Source organism: Lathamus discolor, chromosome 1, assembly GCF_037157495.1.
Source record: "Lathamus discolor isolate bLatDis1 chromosome 1, bLatDis1.hap1, whole genome shotgun sequence".
Lineage (NCBI taxonomy): Eukaryota > Metazoa > Chordata > Aves > Psittaciformes > Psittacidae > Lathamus > Lathamus discolor.
Genome location: NC_088884.1, coordinates 81,916,696 through 81,936,512, shown reverse-complemented (window position 1 = coordinate 81,936,512; position 19,817 = coordinate 81,916,696). Strand labels below are relative to the sequence as shown.

The 19,817-nt window shown below is 39.2% G+C and overlaps 1 protein-coding gene across 5 annotated transcripts in view; it reads right to left on the bottom strand.

Moving 5' to 3' along the window:
- PTPRO (protein tyrosine phosphatase receptor type O) overlaps nucleotides 1-19,817 on the bottom strand; it is a 154,548-nt gene that overhangs the window by 27,296 nt on the left and 107,435 nt on the right. For 4 of the 5 annotated variants that reach the window (XM_065683236.1, XM_065683198.1, XM_065683209.1 and 1 more), the window contains 6 exons: nucleotides 16,915-17,035; nucleotides 14,324-14,517; nucleotides 11,894-12,005; nucleotides 6,415-6,566; nucleotides 3,651-3,771; nucleotides 39-178 (listed from right to left, as the gene is read on the bottom strand). In XM_065683236.1, the coding sequence (XP_065539308.1) occupies nucleotides 39-178; nucleotides 3,651-3,771; nucleotides 6,415-6,566; nucleotides 11,894-12,005; nucleotides 14,324-14,517; nucleotides 16,915-17,035 (840 nt within the window). Of the gene's footprint in view, nucleotides 1-38; nucleotides 179-3,650; nucleotides 3,772-4,250; nucleotides 4,859-6,414; nucleotides 6,567-11,893; nucleotides 12,006-14,323; nucleotides 14,518-16,914; nucleotides 17,036-19,817 lie in introns of those variants that run through there. The other variant, XM_065683228.1, reaches the window with a different exon arrangement.

The window sequence follows — 19,817 nt, the reverse complement described above, 5'->3', positions numbered from 1 at the left end:
GATGAAGAGCAGAAACCAAAGAAGAGCTGCTTACATACCTGGACTTTTGTTTCCTGACCAGATCCAGCCTGCTGGCAGTAGACTTCAAAGAAATCAGCCACTCCTTCTTCCACCCAAAGCAGAGTCACGGAGGTCTGAGTCTTGTTGACAGCAAACAGTGATTTTGGAGGGGCTGGTTCTGGTTAAAAGAAATTCTCCTTTTATTAAGCTTATCTTTAAGTTTCCAGACAACTAAGAGGAAGCCTTGAACACAAATGAAAGAAATGCCTGATGCCTTTCTATCTTTCATTTCCTTCAGATAAAGCCTGCCAATATAAAGCTCTGACTCTCATGGTGATAAACTACCACTATAAAATGAGAAGATGATAAAGCTTTGGTTTTTCTTCTCTATTTAAACTGTTCTTTATTTGGGCAGTTGGATAATTTCTTCACTTCCCTTTTCAACAGAACCCTTGCTTGAGGATCATCAGTGTATTCTATTAATAGAACGACGTTAGCAGAAACTCTTTGGGGAAGATGGCAGTCTACCTGTTAGCAACACATTTGGCCTGAGAAAGCTTTTCTGCACAAGACCTTCCCCAGGAGATGATAAAGAAGCAACTTTACACAAGCAAAGGCTGTTTAGGTTTATTTAATCGTAGCAGAAGAAATATTTAGTCAATTAGCAGTTAAAAAAAATCTTGCAGCTTATTTTTTGTGGGTTTTTTTTAATCAAGCTAACATTTAAAGGCCACTGAATGTGCACTCATTTCAGTTAGCCAGAGGAATTTTCTCTTCTCACTGAATGCAGACATTCAGGCCTCAGGGGTCTTCAACTTATTGCTCTGATTTTCATTGCTGTTGTGCTGCATGAACTGACAAAGGGCAAACATACACAAGGGTCTGGTGAGGAGTAGACAACCCTATGATAGGGGGGATATGGAACGTCTTCTGGAAGTGACAGCATGTTAAACAGGGGCGGGGGGGGGGGGGGGGCTTGCGCTCAGCACCCGCAACCCCATGTGTGGTGGCCTTGGTTGCCACAACCAGGGCCACCCCCAGTCCCATGAACCCTGTGGCTTGGTGGGCAGCAGCCTGCGTGGGGAGCACACTGACCTTCAGTGGAGGCTGCCCCTCACTGCAACGCAGCCTGAACCAACCTGGTGTGTGGAAAACACAGAATAGGAGGGGAAGCCTTCAGGAGCCGAGGGAGGAGCAAATGGCCCTGGGATGGTGTTAGGAAGAGATATATTTTTTTTTCCAAGATTATTTAAAGACTAAGGCTTGATCCTGATTTTCATCCTAACGACTTCACACGATGGGTACTGGCAATACCTAGCTTTCAGTGCCTCAGGTGTCCTGGGCTCCTTTGGTTTGCCTTCAGGGAACGCAAAGTTTGAGCTGTTCAGGAAACATTTCTGAACTGTTCTCCACAGTTTTCAGATTTCCTAATCTATGGATATTTAATTAAAGTTGTCGCTCTCAAACAATGACCAGATTCCAGGATCCTGACACACTACCTACAATGCGCTATGTACAACAACATTTTGCTCTTATTGTTCCCCTTCACAAATAATCAGTTATTCTCATTCTGTGAGATGCTGTCACAGGAGCCTGGATGTGATGTGTAAGATCCACCACAAAAAACTTGGCACAAAGGACTTGCTCAAGTAGTTACAGACATATTGGATACATATCCGATCCTCAGACAATCAGATCTGTGTTCTAGAGTTGGAGGCTGCCAAGATTATATTGCCATGAGGGGGAGAGTTGGGTAGGGACCAAGGCACATTCACGTGGCTGCTTCTCTGTCATGAGGATTGCAGTATACATGTTGTCCCAGTACTACATAAGAAAGCGTCCCTCTTAATTACACCCATATATCTGCTCTTGGATTCAGGAACACATTCCATCCCTCACTCCAGGTAAAAAATGGCCTCAATTAAAATACGAGTTTTGCATTAGGGCATCATCCCAAACAAATCCTCCTTTTGCCTCCAGCAAATGGTTTGATTTTTTCTGCAAGTGGAAAGTTGCCAGGATGAAGCAAACATCATGGAGGGAAGAGCATTTGGCAGGAGTGCTTAAGCAACTGCCAAATGCTGAGTCGTCTATCACTTAGAGTTAGTTCCCACTTCTGCTAATTACAACTCCCATTGCTCCCTCGGAAACAGAGAGAAGGAAAACCTCTGGCATAATATCCTTACTCTTGTCTAGTCAAAGTGCAAACAGCATCAAGAAAAAAAAAAAAAACAACCAACAAACACCTAAACAACCAAAAAACAAGCAACCATAAAACCCCAAACCAACAAACCCCCCACATCCGTAAGTCTGGAAGTAATATATCAAAATGGAATTCATTCCACCTTCTCTTTGTTGTCAATGAAACAGCAAGGGCAAAGTATCCATACCAGTTCAATGAGAGTCTTCCTGACCGTAAGCGAAGAACAGGAAGATATAACTAGGCTGCAGTCTGTATAACATGAATATATGGTATATATAATAGTACAGCCACAAATAAGAAGAGCACTTGTGGACCTGTCTGAAATATAGACCTAGCTGATATTTTGGAAATATTCTCCCCCAGATTTTTTACCATACCTATGGACGATGGTAGAGGGGGGATATATTCACCCTCACACATCCACCCACTTAGTCCTGGGAAGAAATGTATAGACATAAGTCTGTGCACAGACACAAGGTGTGGGGAAAACAGCGATCAGGACTTGTGCAGGTAAGGGAAAATCCATGGAATTTCTCTACATCTTTTAAATATCTCCTTTGGCAAAAAGATCTGGAAGAACATCAGATCCTTGTGGCTGTACTGCTTGCCCCAGCACTATTTAAAAGACTTGAGTAAGAGCTACAGAGAAAGACAATTGGACAATGATTGCTTCAAGACCTCTAATTCAATCAGAAATTATTGAGTCCTTTCACTGCCACTCACAAAACGGTTACTATGCATGTAGGGAAGATAATCCCATTTGAAATTACTAACTCTTCTTTACCCACCTTCACAGTGGAGTTAACACCTGTAAAAGCAATTAGGCACACTTTGAAATTTCACAGCTTTAGTTACCTAGTGTTCAATTCCACATGCATGCAAAAGTGGAATAAAATCTCCTTAAGGTAGCATCCAGTCTTTCTCAAAGGTAAAGGAGTACTGTCATTTATTTGTATTTAATGGTACATTTTTGGTGTTAGAAGTCTATGGACGTGTTCGTGGAGAGAGATGGGGAGACAGGGAACCATACCAGGTAGCAGAGTGCAGACGCAGACACAGGCTTGTCAGAAACAAGGAAGGTTTTGCTTTGTATTGAAAATTTCATCTGTGAAACCTGAGTTGCTATTCCCAAGACCTGTTCCAAGACCTTAAGGAAGCAACTATGAAGCTATCTCCCAGCGAGGCATTAAGTGATTTCCACTCTCCTACTTCCACTTACATTCAAATTCTGCTGCTCTTGCTTCTCTTGAGTAATACTGTTTTAGGAGAGCAGCTTCACATGCAGGAATGAGAATCTTCACAGCAAGGTGAGGTGAAAATTATAGGTTTGCAAAAGAAATGCGGTCACAGGTACATGACTCTGAAATAAGGAAGATGCTGAATCTGCTGACAGTTACTTTTACAGTCTAATGAGAGAAGCAGTGAGTTTATAATTTACATTTCTTACCCAATTTCACAAGCTGGGGCAGGGAAGTATTGCTGCCTCTTTCAGTACAAGCAGTCACCGAAAGGTTGTAAATATCCCCCGGAGGCAAGCTCAACACTGCAGTCATCACACTGCGTGTTACCTAGAATAATTACAGACATCAACTGTTAAATTTGACATAAACTATACATCCTTCCTTTAAAATTAATCTGGTCACTTAATATATTACAAATACAGTTTTGTGCATCACAGCAGATGTCTTCTGCATGTTCTAGACTTGTTACATGGACCAGTTCCCACTGACATCAACTGTGGAAAGCCATCGCACTCAGCAGAATATCACAGTGCAAAAAGACAATCATAGGCTTTATTATCTATATGACCACTGAAATTTTAAGGAAGAAAGAAAATCTCCTTTAACACCAATGAAAGCACTCTTGTATCTAGATATTTCAGGTTATGCAAAATGTTAAACAAGCCATGGTTTTGAGTCCTTTACAATTTTAGAGGAATTTAAATCAAGTCAGATCTCTAAGAAGAGTACACAAGAGACATATAAGCAGCCTTTATGTATCCTAAGAACTTGCAAATTAAATCCAGCTGGGCAAGTCTAACACTTACCTGGGGACCTGTTGACTTGACAATAGATGTCAGGGCCTGACTTCAGTCATCTGCAAGTTTGAAACCAGATATGATCCAAAACTGAGCTGAGCTTCAAAAGATTGTGAATAACTTCCTCCTGCTATTTTAGGGGTAAGCTCCCCATTTTTTCCAGGGTCATGGAGAATAACACAGAACTCAGATACTGCAACAGACTATTTTCAGAGGACTTGAAGACTATGTATAAAAGGCACATTCAGGAATCTCATACTGGTTTTCATAGTAATTTAATTTTCAGGCTTTTAGTTACAAGAGAAACAGACAATTCTGAATAAAGACTAACAGGATGAAGTAAACTATTTTCAGCACTTCACTAAAAACTAACCAACTTCTACAGTTTTGGGAAGTGCAAAACAGCAAGAAGAAAAAGTCCTCATTGCCTCATAACGTTACCTATTCATTTTAACCATAATAACAATCTTAATAAATCAGATAAAGACATTACAATATAGTATGATTTTTAAAGGACACCATTTCTGAAAGTGACTAACAAATCTTAGTCTGAACAGGAACACCCTGATGCCTGCAGGCATGTACACATATTTATAAATATGAGCAGGACCATAAATCTTAACTGTAGACAGGTTGTTGCAGGAATTTCTTAAAGAATACTTTCTGAGTTCTCTTGTCCTGAAAATGATAAAAAGACAAATGTTTCTCAAGACATTCCTAAAGTGTTAAAGTTTTATTTGCAGATACACTCTGATGTAGATAACCTGTTTTTAATCTTCTGTTTAATCTAAAATTATTCAATTTTTTTTATATTTAATGTTTATTTTATATTTATTTAATCTAAGATGTAAATAGTCAATTACTATTAAAACAGTTGAATTGAAGTTGAATGGCACAGGAATTGGATTTTTTTTTTGAAGAACAATAACCTTGCAGAGAACATGACTTTTGGAAGGAAGAGAGAAGAGGGATATTATAGCACAATTTTTTTAGAATTCACTTTACGAATATTATATTTGTAGGGGAAAAAAAATCTGTGGAGTTTTTTCCTTGTTTGAAACAAAGATCCAAATATTGGAAGCTCCTGCTGTTGAGAAATGTAATGTTTTTGAACAGTTCTACTAATCATGTAATTAGATTCATGCTGTAACAAGCTCCAGATGGGTGTACTGTTGCAGCCACTAAGTATCCAATGAAAGCCAGGGTGCTCCATATAAATCCAAATGAAAGTTGCTGATGAATTTGTGCTTACGCTGAAAATCCGCTTCCAATTCCGCACCTGCTGAGTCTTCAGTTGTAGAAGGGAAACCTTTCCCTTGAAAAAGACCAAATACTTCCTGCCTGTCAACAGTTAAAGCTCAAGAGTGGTGTAGAAGACAGTCACATGCTACAGGCTCTATGAAGCTATCCTGCTGGCCATACACATTCCTGCTTTTCAGCGCTCCTCTGTTATTTCACATACTTCTCACTGGGGGCTCTTCAAACAGTTCTCAGGGGTTGCTCGTTTGCTTCAGGTTAAACATGCACCTCAGTACCCTGCAGCAGGATGACTTTGATCTGTAATTGGAAACCTCAGATTTCTTTTTCTAAGTGATTTTTAAATATGCTCAGAAAGTTCAAGATAATGTGCCAAGAACACATCTTAGCATCTGGTAAGTTTTCTACTAAGTGCACACATTCCAGGTGAAATCCTCATCACATCAGTCTGTGGAACTTGTACTCAAAAGAGAAAATGAGAACATGTAATTTCTAAGAATGTCTGATAAAGTCAGAAAATGGGAAGTAATAGTACCTGGCCTGAATGAACTGAACAAACCCCTTCTGCCAGTAGTATAGTCCGGTTATTGATAAATAGAAAATTAAAAGACCAAATCTGCTCACTAAAAAATATGTTTTACTTTCTGCAGCTCAGACATATATAAGCTATTTTAAAATCCTTATGTATCCTTAAGTATCAACACTTACACTGGATCATCATAGAACCATTTTGTCCACTGGCTATTTTGAGAGCTTGAGTCTTTGGAAGTGATGCTAACATTGTGAAGCAACTTCAACTGATCAGGCTTCTACCAGTCTTAATCAACTTGTCTAAACTTCGTAATACAAATTTATTGATTCGGAAAAAAGAACGACCAACAGAGAAATGAGTGACAATTTCCCCACTCATACTTACACTTTTCTTGATTTTTTTCTTTCCTTCTGCAATGACCATCCAATGCAGCATCCTGGAATGAGAAAGGTCAGTACCATCTCCTCCATAGGTCCAGGTGACGTACAAAAGGTGGTTGTAATATTCTACGGAGGTAATCTCTGGAGCCACTGGTGCTGAAAGGAGAAGGCAAGTGTATTACTGACAGGGTCTAACACAGTTGAATACCAAATCCTGTAATAAATTTCCACTAAAGGAGACTCTTGGGAAGAGAGTATCACAAAGATAGCAGAAAAGTATTAGTAAAAACATTTGCATTTTAGTGCTAGATGAAAGAAACAAAAAAACAGAGTTTAACCTGGAGTATATTCAGAACAAAAAAAGTTTCTGTTTGCAATCTCTCAGTTAAAAAAAAAAAAAATAATCATGAAGATACTGGCTGATACAAACCATTTTTTGAGTCAACATTTAGGAATGGAATTCAAAGTCAGGTTAAAAGCCTGAGATATTACTTCACTGTGTTACAGCACTAGAAAGAAATTACAATCAGTGAGAAATAACAAACTGTCACACTGAATATTTGTATAACTTTTCCACAGGAAAACAATACCTTCCCTTAACTGAGGTTGCATCTTCCCAGGAGGAAAAATCCCAACCCTGCAGTTTTACAAGGAGCATCTTTTTGCATGAAGTTATGTCCTCTTTTGTTCCTGGGGTGAAAGTCCCACCACCGCAGAAGGCAGCTGTCAGCTGACATCCAGTTAAACACCAAGTGATCACTGTACCCAAGACGGCCTCCAACCATCAAATCACCCATAAGTCCATCTCTGCTCATAAACAACAGGCCAAACAGGGCGCCTTTGCTAGCTGACTCACTTGCCAGCTGTGTCAGGAAGTTATTTTCCACACACTCCAGGAATCTCCTAGACTTTCTCTGCCGTATTGTATTTCCAGCAGAAATCTGCTAAGTCGAAGTCCCCCAAGAGAACAAGGGCTAGTGAATATGAAACTTCTCACAGCTGTTTATGGAATATTTTATCTGCCTCTTCACGCTGGTTGGGTGGTCTCCCACCATGATATCTGCCTTGTTGACCTTCCTCCTAATTCTTACACATAAACATGCAACCCTACCATCACCATCATTAAGCTCTAGACACATCAAAATACTCCCTAAGATACAGGGCTATCCCCCCCTTCCCCACCTCCTTTCTTGCCTATCCCTTCTGCAGAGTTTCAACCCTTCCTAAATTAGGTATATAAAGATGAGAATTACCTCCTGGAGGTGCCTCTCTAACAGCTGCAGAGGGTGTATAGCTGGTCAGCTCACCTTGATTGCCTAATTCGGAGGTGCAGGTTAAGACTTAAGTTAAAACTGAGTGGAGACCCAAAAGTGAAAAAGCCAGTGATCAGTAATGATCATAACCCCCTCTCAAAGTGGGATAACCTGGGTAAAACAGGGAAATGCATGAATCTGGGTCCTTTGCAGATTTTTTCTGAGTGCAAACGATATGGGCTGGCTGATCTTCCTCTCCACAAGCCCCGTTGAGTCCACTGTGTTTTTGCAAAGGCAACTCATATTTGGCTGCCTGGTGAGAGGACCCTTCCCACCACCAAAGCTCTGGATGCTGGCACAGCTGCAGGTACCACAAGCAGGCATGAAACACAGGACGTAGTAGTTCTCGATTGTTTGAAGGGGCCACAAGATGTCACTGCTGCTTTCACGAAGGCTTCTGTGACTTTTGCTTTGAGACATTCTTTAGTGAACAGATTTACTGAAGTAATCTCTAAGAAGGCAACAAATGCAATGCATGGACAATTTAGAGCCATTTAGAAACGTTTAGTAAGACTATTCTCTCAAATTAATCTTGAAAATATCCTTTTATGCTGTTGAGAGGAAACTACCTTGTTTAGTATAAAATATTTAAAGCAATGCTTTTAATTTCTGTAGTTCCCAGTCCTTCCCTGTGCATGGATTGTGTATTACTTACAATTTAAGGTTATAACTGGCATGAATCTAATACACTAATAATAATCTCCTTTTATACCTAAATACCGATGATACACTTTCCCTCTTAATGTTCATACAGCTGTTTGCTTTAGGTATCTGGCAGTGAGCATCCAGGACATGGGCTACGGCTTGCATGAATCCCTAGAACCATGATCCACTAGTTGCTAAGTGCCACAGATTGGCTGTAGGAAATTGCAACTCATTGCTGACCTGGACCAAAGCAACAGCTGAAAGCATCCACAGGACCAACAGACAGCAGATGTGGTGGTACTCACCAACACCAAGGTTCTGGCTTTCTTTTTGCTTCTCAAAAGCTAAAAGCATTCTCATTGTAAAAGCAAATGTTAGTGGTCTAAAGTGTCTTTGCTTATGATTGCTTTAAATCCAGCTGTTTACAGCAGGTGGCATTAAAAACTCATTAGTCACCACAGCAACACTGGCAGCGCCACAATCTCTCCCTGCATTAAAATGACAGTGTGCAACTGTTGCTGCAGGAGTCTGAGAGAACAAATGCTGTTTCTGATGAGTCTCTAGGATCCCCCAAATTTCCCCTATTTTCCTGGAAACATCTGACACGTTCTTGTGGGAGACAGCTATACATCTTCTGGTCTCTTGTAATATCCTTTTCATTCCAGGTCAAGCTTATGTTCCAGATGCAGAGGTTAGCTTTCCAGTTATACACAGAAGAACTGACAGATGGTGCACTGCCATTGGTTTTGTAGCAGACTACAAAACCTTTATTTTAGTATTTTAAAGTTTAGGGCTTTTTGGTGGGGTCTTTTTTTGCTTTAATTCCTGGTAACCTGTGTAGAGGAGGTAGCGCTGTTGAGAATGATGTAGAAAAAGATTAAGTAGTCCATAAAACCATCTCTTCCCTGGAAAGAAAGAGGCTGAAGGTGATAAAGAACTGTGCAAGTCTCCTGGTAACTTGAAAGAATGAAAAGGAGCACCTACTGGGGACAAACATTTCAAACTTGCAGACATAAAAAATTGCATGTCACTTTCTCACAAGTTAGCCTGATAGCAGTCCCTGGACAAAACTGAAGAGATTACAAGTAGTAATAAGGCAATCAGAGGAAAGGAGTGTATTAAATGCTGCCATTCACTGATGACCATCTATTGCTAAATGCTTGTACTTTGGTCAAATCAGACTTCTTTGTGAGGACTCTTCCCTTAAAATGCTGTGATCTGGCTCACTGCTATTCAATGTTTCCATCAATACTCTGAAAGTTAAAGTACCACTAACGAACCATGCAAGTAACATGGCAACTGGCAAAGGAGTGGAGGGTTTGGACAGGTCTGTGATTTGAATTATTGGTCTGGCCCTGGTCAAACAAAATGTATTTTGAAGTACTAGGTGCAAAGTTGAGTGTTTAGAAAAAAGGCATGTAGACAACACTTCCCAAATAAATTCTGTTAGAAGCCACAGAATAGAAGTAAACCAACAGAGACCTCCAGTGTGATGCAATAGGAAATGCAGTCACGTAGACGCACAAACAGGAGATCATTGAATAAAAAGCTGATTTTGCCTCTGTAGGAGAATTCAGCAGGGTGGTATATTACACTTTAAGTTTTAATTTACTTTAGTAAAGACAGTAAAACTTAGAAAGGCAGACCAGGGCAAAAAAGCAGCATGAGAAAACATCTTAGAGTGAGAGCACCCGAAGAATTCAGTGGAAGCAATTTATTAACAGAAGAGTGAAACTAAATTCTGTATAGAGATGGAAAAAACCTTTGTGTCTCTTCAGTTAATAACACCCTTTGCTGTTAAGAGGAATTAAGCATTGGTACAACTTTCCAGTCTTATACATTCTGGATATTTTTATGCAAAACCAGATGACCTTTTTGAAGAGAGGTTTTGCCAATTATAAATGGATGACATTTCTGATTTTGTCTGTATCTGCTAGTTAAGGACTTGATCCATTTTTCCTCTAATAGAAGTGTCTTTATTTTCACACCATACAGAGATCCAAACTGATCCTGATGACAGCTTATATTTTAGAACAACCTTAATCTCCCTCGTTTCTGCTACTGGTTTCTGGAGACATAATATTGAAGTGTGAGGGTCCCACTGGAACATTTCCACTCTAAAATGCTGAACCTGGTGCCCAAAACTGTTGGAAAAGACATTTCTCCCCTCATACAGCAACCAACCAGCTGGAAAATTGCTTCCTTATAGTGCTACAGAAAAGTTGATTGATGCCAAAGGACAATGAATATCCATGGAGACCTTCATGGGGCTCCAGCAGGGACTGTGAGTTTCCAATACACTGGAGAAGTGCCAGAATTTGTCAGCAGCATAGCTGAGGATCAGATGCTTTAGGATGGGAGGGTTTCTGGTTACTTTGGTGAAGCTAGGACTTAACCCACTGATAACTTTTTTATCATGGCTCTGTCAGACACCAGCACTATATTAATTATAGAATCATAGAATCATAGAATGGTCATCCTGGTAAATGGATCTCATTCAGTTTCTTCCTCAGGTACATCCTCTTAGCTTCTTGTCAGAAAATCTGGGACTAGGCTGGCATCTTTTTTGAAGGGAGTGGCTGGGACATTGGAGGCTTTTTTGCTTTGTTATTTGATTTCTACAGATGGAAAGGAAGAGTGAGTCATCCTTTATTTCCTCTCATGGTGCATCTGGATTATTTACTGCTTTCAGTCACCTGCAAGGTGAATGAAACAGCAGTGTAGAAAAGCACAACAATTCAATAAGAAACTTTGACTTCACCCGCCTGGATGCTAGAAACATGGGGCTAGGTGCTAACAAGACCTCTTGTATGCTGTTCCCTCTGTGGCTGATCTGTGATGTACTGAAGATTCAAACCCAAAGAATCTGACAAGAGACAACAGAGTATGTCAAATACATGGCTAGTCCCAACTGGAAGAGGGCAATCCACATGGTTATATTGATTTACTGCAGCTGAGAATCTGACTTGCCATCACCACACAGTTTCCCAAGGCTAATTTACCCAGCATGGGTGCAGTGCCTTGATCACAAGAGCACTCTTATTACTGTGAGCAAGCAGAAAAGGCAAAGCTGGAGGCTAAGAATAATGTGCTATCAAGCACACTACCTGCTTCAATCTGCCTAAGAGTACATAACTCTCCTCCATGCTACCTGAGGTGGCACACAAGTCACGGACTGGTCTGTGGATTACTGGAAGTAGGATAGTGGAGGAAAAAACATCTGGAAATATTGAAAATATTTCAGGAAAATAGTAACCAAGCACTGTGCTTAACATAGGCAAATTATATATATTCACCTAGAACAGCTCTCACAGCTTAAAAAAATAATTAAATTAAAAAAAAAGAAAACAAAAAAACCCCAAGCAAGAAACAACAGAACCAAACCCCACAAACAAAAAACCCCAGATAGGTGTTAAGTGTCATAATGTGCAAGTATCTTCAGGTGAAACGCAACACCCAGGTCGGACATTCTCTGCATTTCTGCTCCTGGAAGCATTTCCACAGTCTTTTCAGATGGCTGCTTACCTGTTATGAAGCTGATGGTGGAGCTGTCACAGCAGCTTAGCTCTGGGTCCCCCCAAGTCACCATGGTGACCCGGAAATTGTAATACCAAGCAGGCAGCAGGTTAGCTATTCTCTGTAAAGTGACAAAGAGCAGCTCAGGAGGTGTGACTTATGAAATACAACAATATTTACAAATCGCATGCCCACATTGATTTTACTGAGCACCCAGTCTTTACTTCAGTGGAAATCTCAGAAATCTGGCTCTTGAATTTATTCAAAAATCGGTGCAGTGGGAGCAAATATGGTTGTGATGGTTCTGCTGCTTATCCACATGCCCGTGGTCCCAAGGCCTACCCACCACAGGAACCTCTCACTGATTTCTAAGTCAGAAAGAACAACTCCCACAGAGCAATCTTCCATCACAAAATTGACTTGGATTTTGTTGCTTCAAAAGACTTATATTTTCTGATTTTCAGTGTATTTCATTTTGTATTGTCATTTATTATAAATGAAATATGAATGAAACATAAGTGACTTGTGAGACATAAATTATATATATAAATACAAATGAGATATAAATGAAGTATAAAATGCAATGTATTTTATAATGTCATATGTAATATTGAAATTAAAATTCAAATACTTTTATTGACAGGAAAACCACTTCAAATATTTAACCTTATGTTTAAATGAAAAGCCTCATGATACTTTTTAAATTCAAAATAAAAGCAAATTGGAAATAATGAAATTTTAAGAGAAATAAGAAATTGGTATTTTTACATATCTCTGCTGGTTGCAGTGCCTTCCCCCCTCCCCAGACAATACAAGGCAATCCAAAGATAAGGTCTGCAGACTATTCTCTTTATGTTTTTTGGAAAAAGTTGTATCCAATTAATGCCAAAAATCTTGAAGATGCTTGGCCTATTGACATGCCCCTGGTGTAATATTGAAAATACAAACATTGCTTTGACAATTTAAAAATAAGATGAAAAACACAAGAAGAATGAAACAACTAAATAGAGTGAAAGGGAAAATTCAGTTCCAAAGGTTCTCACCAAGTGACAACTCTTCAGGAGATAGCTTTTGAGCTAAGCTGTCAGATAGCTTGATTTTTTGATACCTCTGCCTTCTCATTGGGCTTGAAACTGTTGCTCCAGAATACACCACTCAGGGATGTCAGTAGAGCATAGAGAATTTATGGGATATGGTGGGATTCTGGGGCACCAACAGGGAACCCAAACAGAAGTTCACTAATACCTACTTGTATGTTAAATACCATAAAGGAAGAACAGGGAGACACTCCTTTTATAATTCAGGCTTACTCTTTAAAATTATTCTTTAAGAAATGCTTACTTTAGCTGTGATACAGCACTACTGTATTTCAGACTGAAATTCGAGCTAAGGAATTCCAACTTCACTGCCTTGAATAGGATTTGCAACAGTTAGGGACAATATCACCTAATTTTCTAATGAGCCCCATTAACTCTGGAAGACGCCATTACTTCTAAGACGATTCGGATCACTCAGCTATTAATCTAATTGTGCTGAGTCATGATTACAAGATATTAATTACTCATCTGATACGTTATTTTTGTTTTTAATTTCCCTAGAGACTCGCGTGCTAGATTTACAGTCACGTACCCAATTACAGTTAAGCTGCTGTAGTCAAAATGACTCCACAAATAGTATTATGCAAATCAATTACAGTAAATCACTGTGGCTCTCACTAGCAGAAAGTTATTGCTATCTTTTTGCATACATATAACTTTCTGAACAACTAATTCCAGCTAAAATTGCTTGCTGTCTTGCACTACAGCAAAGCCTGAATAAAATCTGTTCACTTTCTCTAGGAAACAATGGAAAGTAAAAGGAAAATTTCACTTTGTTTCTGCAAAAGTGCATGTGTGTATATGTGTATGTGTGCTCTTCTAGAGACCAGTCTCCACCTAGTTGAAAACCTGGCATAAGTCTTTAAAGCTTCAGAACCATGAAGACTATTTTCAAAAGGGTATCTCTGCAGCTAAGCCTTCCAGATGGCACACTACAAGACTAGCCCGCAAGCTCCAAATCCATATTATCAATATTAATTATGTAGATAAGGCTTTGGACAACTCCCCCCTGAGGAGATGATAGCATTTTTAAACCCTTGACTGACAAACTGACCCACAAATTGAAGCTGCCCCTGGACTTGCTGAACATGCCCATTTGTCAACAAAAAAGAGGCTCATCTCCTACATAATCTCCCTGCTTAAAAGTTAGCATGGTTCAGCTGGCATTCTCTTTCTTTAGAATAGAAAATGGCTTTAGAATCTGTCCATTTTCTCTGCTTTGCTTAGTAAAAAGTGCCAGGCTTAAAGGCATATATACACATTTAAGGGGAAAGGCTGGGGAACAAAATGTCACAGGGTCACACAGGCATGGGAAAACAATAATCACTAATGGTCACTTTACCACAGAGGCAGTTAAGGAGACAGTTGCTGCTATTTCATAGTAGGTTGTCCATTCAGAAGTCATTGTTGATGGGTTGAAGTAAAACATTTCTACAACGTATTTCCTGAACACCCCAAGGAAAGGTCTGTTCCAGCTCAAAACCACAGCAGTAGGTCCCAAAGGGTAAAGTGTCAGATCCTTTATTCCAGTGGGCACTACAAATCAGAAACTGTGGTTAGTAAAGTGTGTTATCGGTTACAGTTTATTTTAAAAAATACCTTCCCATTTCTGATTTGTCTCTGGCTTTAATTCCCAAGATCTTCCTTGTCACAAGTAGTTGAATACCATTTTTTCAGCATTTGTTCCCCACTTTGCTATGTCTAATTTTCCAGAAATAACTACAGGTTATAATAACTACTTGGTGTTGGCTGCTTAGCTTGAGATAAAGTACAGGACTTGCTTTTTCATTATTGAAGGGTTCCACATTAGGATGTGCAGGAGATATTGCAAGTTGCTCAAAAACAAAAGCATCAAAAGCCATAACACCCTGGAAGATTAAGACTATGAGAAGAACATTTTTTATGTCTTGCCTCCTTCCTTGGGGAGCATAAAGGTGCTGTCATGTATTGCTATTCTTGACTCCCAGATGATGACACTGAGAAAGAGAAATCAAGTGATTTGAAAAATGTCATACAAGGGTCAACTTCTGCAACCCTTACTTGTCTAGAAAGCAATTATTCTTCATGACTTAACTGAAGCTACTTAAATAAGTACTTTGCTAACATTTGCAAGGGTTGCAGAGCCCCAGAAGTTGCATGCCAGGTCAGAACCAACACCAGAATCCAAATGAATTCAGTACATGTTAGCACATTATTGCCTTTCCCCTTATATAAATCATTTACCACATCTTTTATTTGCTTTATCTAAAGTGTTAATATTCACTTGTTGAAAGGGAGGCTTAGGATAAACATGGGGAGAATTTAGTACTGATAATAGTGTATTTTATCTTATTTCAATTTCATTTACCATTATCCACCACTGATAATTTCACAGAACAGTTTCTTTCACAGTTCTACTATTTTAAGATCAGATTCAATATCCTGTTATGAAACAAAACCTCATACAACTGTTGTTTTTCTGCATAAAAATATCCCCTTTATAATAAGTAACCTATGAGATGCTTTGTTTAGAGACTGACTGCCATTTTAAGTTTATGGCTTTTATGGTTGTCAGGCCACACAAAAGTGGAGAAAATGAAGGAACTAATTTATTTTAATAATTTATTATTTTACTTTCTCAAGTGAAAATGGAATGTTGTAGATTTCAGAACAAAATAAAATGAAAAAGAAAAAAAAAGCTTGTCCAATGGTAGAGATTTTAATAATATATATATTTGTTACAATTTTTTCCTTTGTTGAAATACACCATACTTTTTCAAATTTTTATTCAGACTCAATTTATGAAAACATATAAGGAGATTGCCTAGACTGGAAAGGCTTTCACCATATTCACTACTCCTCATATTTGCTTTCATTTAAGGATTCAAGTCTTAACAGCTTAACTTTGGGTTTTTTTTCTGTTTCACTTTCTTTCTTATATCACAGAGAGGAAGCAGAATGAAAAATATTGACGATCTCTGACTGTCAGCCACCTGCTCTCCCACAAGGCAGTCTACTTATCAGGAGAAGCTTGGTGACTCAGGTTAAATATTTCTCTATGGATGCAATTCTATGCACCAAATCTCTTTCTCTTTGTCCTTTCTTTTCTTAATACACTTTATTAAAGTAGCAACCTTAACAAAATAAATGATACTGAAATGAAAAGATTCTGAATTCTATCCTAAGTGACTATTTAGGAGCCTGGAGGAATCCTGAATTACAGGCAAGGGGGCAGCAACCTGCATCCTTGATATTGCTACTCTCAGTCCCAGAAGGTTCTTCTCTTCAGATCTCAAAGCAGAGATCATCAAGATCCACTGATAAACACTAGAAAATCAAGACATACACAACCTAAGTTGGCGATGGTCATGAAATACTGTAGGAGATAAGCCAGCTCTCCTGACTTTTAGCACTGTGGCCTTCAGATTGGGCTACTTTACATCCTTCATAAAGTACATTTGCAACAAATGTCTTAACAGCAGTCCACATACTTCATGAGACAGCAGTAACAAATCACCTTTAGGAAGTGCCCACATCTCTCCATGCACCACAGATCAGGTTGGCTACACCTAAGTAAGGAGGCTCCCACCATGAATTACATAGCCCATGCCCACCGCTAGGGACAAACATGTATAAGTGTCCAATGGTGAAGGCAGTTCTTTCCACAGGACACTCTGTGTGAATCCTGGCCATAACCTCTCTCTAGTTAGGTTTGGTAATAACTTAACATTTAAATGTGAAATATCTATCTTCCACTGAAGGAATATATTCCCCACCTTAGTAATGGGCTAGACAATATAAGAAAAAAATTCCCACTAAGTGTTCATTGCAGTTAAAACAACCAATGTGACAATGCAGTAGTCCTTCATGGGCTCTAGAACTTAATGAATATACTACACATATTTAAAACCAAACCAAAATAAACATGTTTCAAACAGCAGATGCAGGGATTACCAATGGAAAATGTAACAGGATCAGAAGGCGGTCCAACCAACGGTCCTTTCCGTAAATAAACCACAACTTGGTACTGGGCACCAGGAACAAGATTTTCAATGAGGCTGCTGCTTGAATTTACCTAATAGGAAGAGAACACATTGGACATGAAGTATTTACTCAGTTAATTAAAACAATACTGAGACTGTACTTGAACTACTCCAGTTACAAAAGGTGTGATTCTGAACACACTGGCATCAGCTGCTACAACTCCATTCATTAAGCCCAAAATGGAAAAACTGTGAAAGTGGTCAGGACTGACTTGATAAATGATTTAACTCAGAGAATTACACTTGCTTTTCTACATAAGGTCAGATGTCACACTGCAGACCGACTCTCTCCTACTCTCAAAGTTTATTGAAATATCTAGGCTACATTATTCATATTCAGATGATATTATTCAGGCATGTTTTTTTATTGAAAACCATGTGTTTTCAATAAAATGCTGAGGCTTTTCAATGGCCATCTGATTCTTCTGCAGCTATGTGAGCTGAAGGCAGCGCTATGGGAAAGCTGTCTTCTGAATGCATGTGTTAAGTGATCGCACGGTGAAATCAGAGATGAATTACTCTTTCTCACCTCCCCTGCACAGCACTACAAAACCCTAAGAAAACTGTGATTTTTCTTTTCCATTTGAAGCATCACAATTAAAATTTCTGCTGTTCAAAGTTTCAGTCTGAGCTGGAGACAGAATGCCTGACCAAGTGATTCCTGGTCTGATACAACATGAAAATTATCTTCTGAAGAACCAGCTAACAGCAAATGCACAGAACATCTTCAAGGAAAGGACAGCCTGCACCCCTTCCAGAGCTGCGGGCTAATATTTCCTACTAATATTTTATTCACAAACTTTCCAAAGTCTGCATCACAGCCACCTTTGCACTGGTGGTTTACTGCAATGCCCATGAATATATCAGTGCCAGCACAGATTTAGTGAGGAACAGAATTTCTCTTTAACAGCTGCTTTGGAAAGCTAAATCACTTTCAAATCGTGCACAATGTTCAAAATGGATAAAAGTCTGCACTGAATTTTGCCCTTTTCAGCTTGTCAAGGAGAATTCAAACCAACCAGCCATTAATAATTCTGGTTATAATAAGCTGATAACATTTGATTAGAGGTGGTATAAATATTCGTAATGACAAAAAGATGCAAAATACCTGCTTGCAATAAACATGCATTTACTTTTACAGATATCTTGTTTATTTAAGGATTAGCTTTAGATACTTTAGATACTCATTTTTGAGTTTGTAGATGAAACCTGTAGTATTTACTTTAATCATATGTGTATATACTTGTGATCTCTGGTTTATAATCACTACTGTGCTGTTTTCCTTCCTGATTAAACGACTGCACTTTTAATAAGTGGAAGGAAAATAACTCTGAAATTACAAGATGATTCTGAAAATCAATTCTGAAATTGTCATGAAGAGACACTTCCAAACATTTAAGTTCACAGCCATTCTTGGAATAAAACCAAAGACATTTTGACAAAGAACCATTTTAAAAGACATTTTTAAAGGATGCAGACTACTATGTAGTATGTACTATGAAATTGCAGGGTTAACCACAGAGATGAAGGAGATGAAGGTTTACTGGAAATATTAGTGACCTCCTTCCATTCCCATGGACAAGCTGAGGGTGCAGCAGGGCAGCACTGCAGGTCCTTTGCAGACTCCTCCATCACACACATTTAGGGAGACAGACAGAAGTTGTGGCACTGCTCAGTAAATGGCCTTATCAGCATCTTGGTAAGGTAACTGAGATGTCGGCTAGAATCTCTTTCTAGTTGAAGCTGTATGCTACTGATCTATCATGCCACAGCATCTGACTTGGAGTTTCAGGTAGCGTAAAAATGCCATATTTTGGGATTCAGGATTCCTGATCATTATAAACACATCCTATATGGCAGTCCTAAAGAACTGTTGTTCATGCAAATCATAGGTGATCTAAATTATAATTCACTTCCCACTGCTGACATTTTTCTTACAGATAAAAAGAAAAGCTGACTTTTGATCACCTCTAAACTTTCAGAAAACTTAGAGTTTCTGTATTCATTTGTATTCCATAATAATTTGTAGGTATCTAAGAAAGAATTTATGCTAGTCTGATGATAACCATGCCTATGAGCACTTTGCTTAATACACGTGGATTACAGCAGATGCCTAAATGTTGTTATGATGTGGCCGGGAAGCAGCTCTGTGGAAAGGGACTTGGGAGTCCTGGTGGACGACAAGCTCAGTATGACTGAACAGTATACTTCTGCAGCAAAGAAAATCAACAGGATGCAGCATTACATCAACAAGGGCGTCACCAGCAGAGATAAAGAAGTCATTATCCCGCTCTACTTGGTGCTTGCCAGGCGACACCTGAAATACTGTGTTCAGTTTTGGTCCTCTCTATACAAAAAAGATGTGACAGGCTGGAGAGGGCCCACAGAAGGGCCACAAAGATGACCAAAGGACTGGGAAGCCTGTTACTTGAGGAAAGGCTGAAAGAACTGGGTTTGTTCAGCCTTGAGAAAAGAAGGCTCAGGGGAGACTTTATCATTATGTTCCAGTATTTAAAGGGTGGCTGCAAAGAAGATGGAGACTCCCTTTTCACAAGGAGTCACATGGAAAAGATGAGGCGTTAATAGGTACAAGTTACTCCCAGGTAGATTCTGGTTGGACACAAGAAGAAAATTTTTCACTACGACAGTCAGCCATTGGAATAATCTCCCCAGGGAAGAGGTGGGTTCCCCAAGGCTGGGTACTTTTAAGATTCAGCTGGACAGGGTGCAGGGACATCTTGTCTAGACTATGGTTTTCATAAGAAAGCTTGGACCAGATAACCCTTGTGTTCTCTTCCAACCTGGGAATTGATG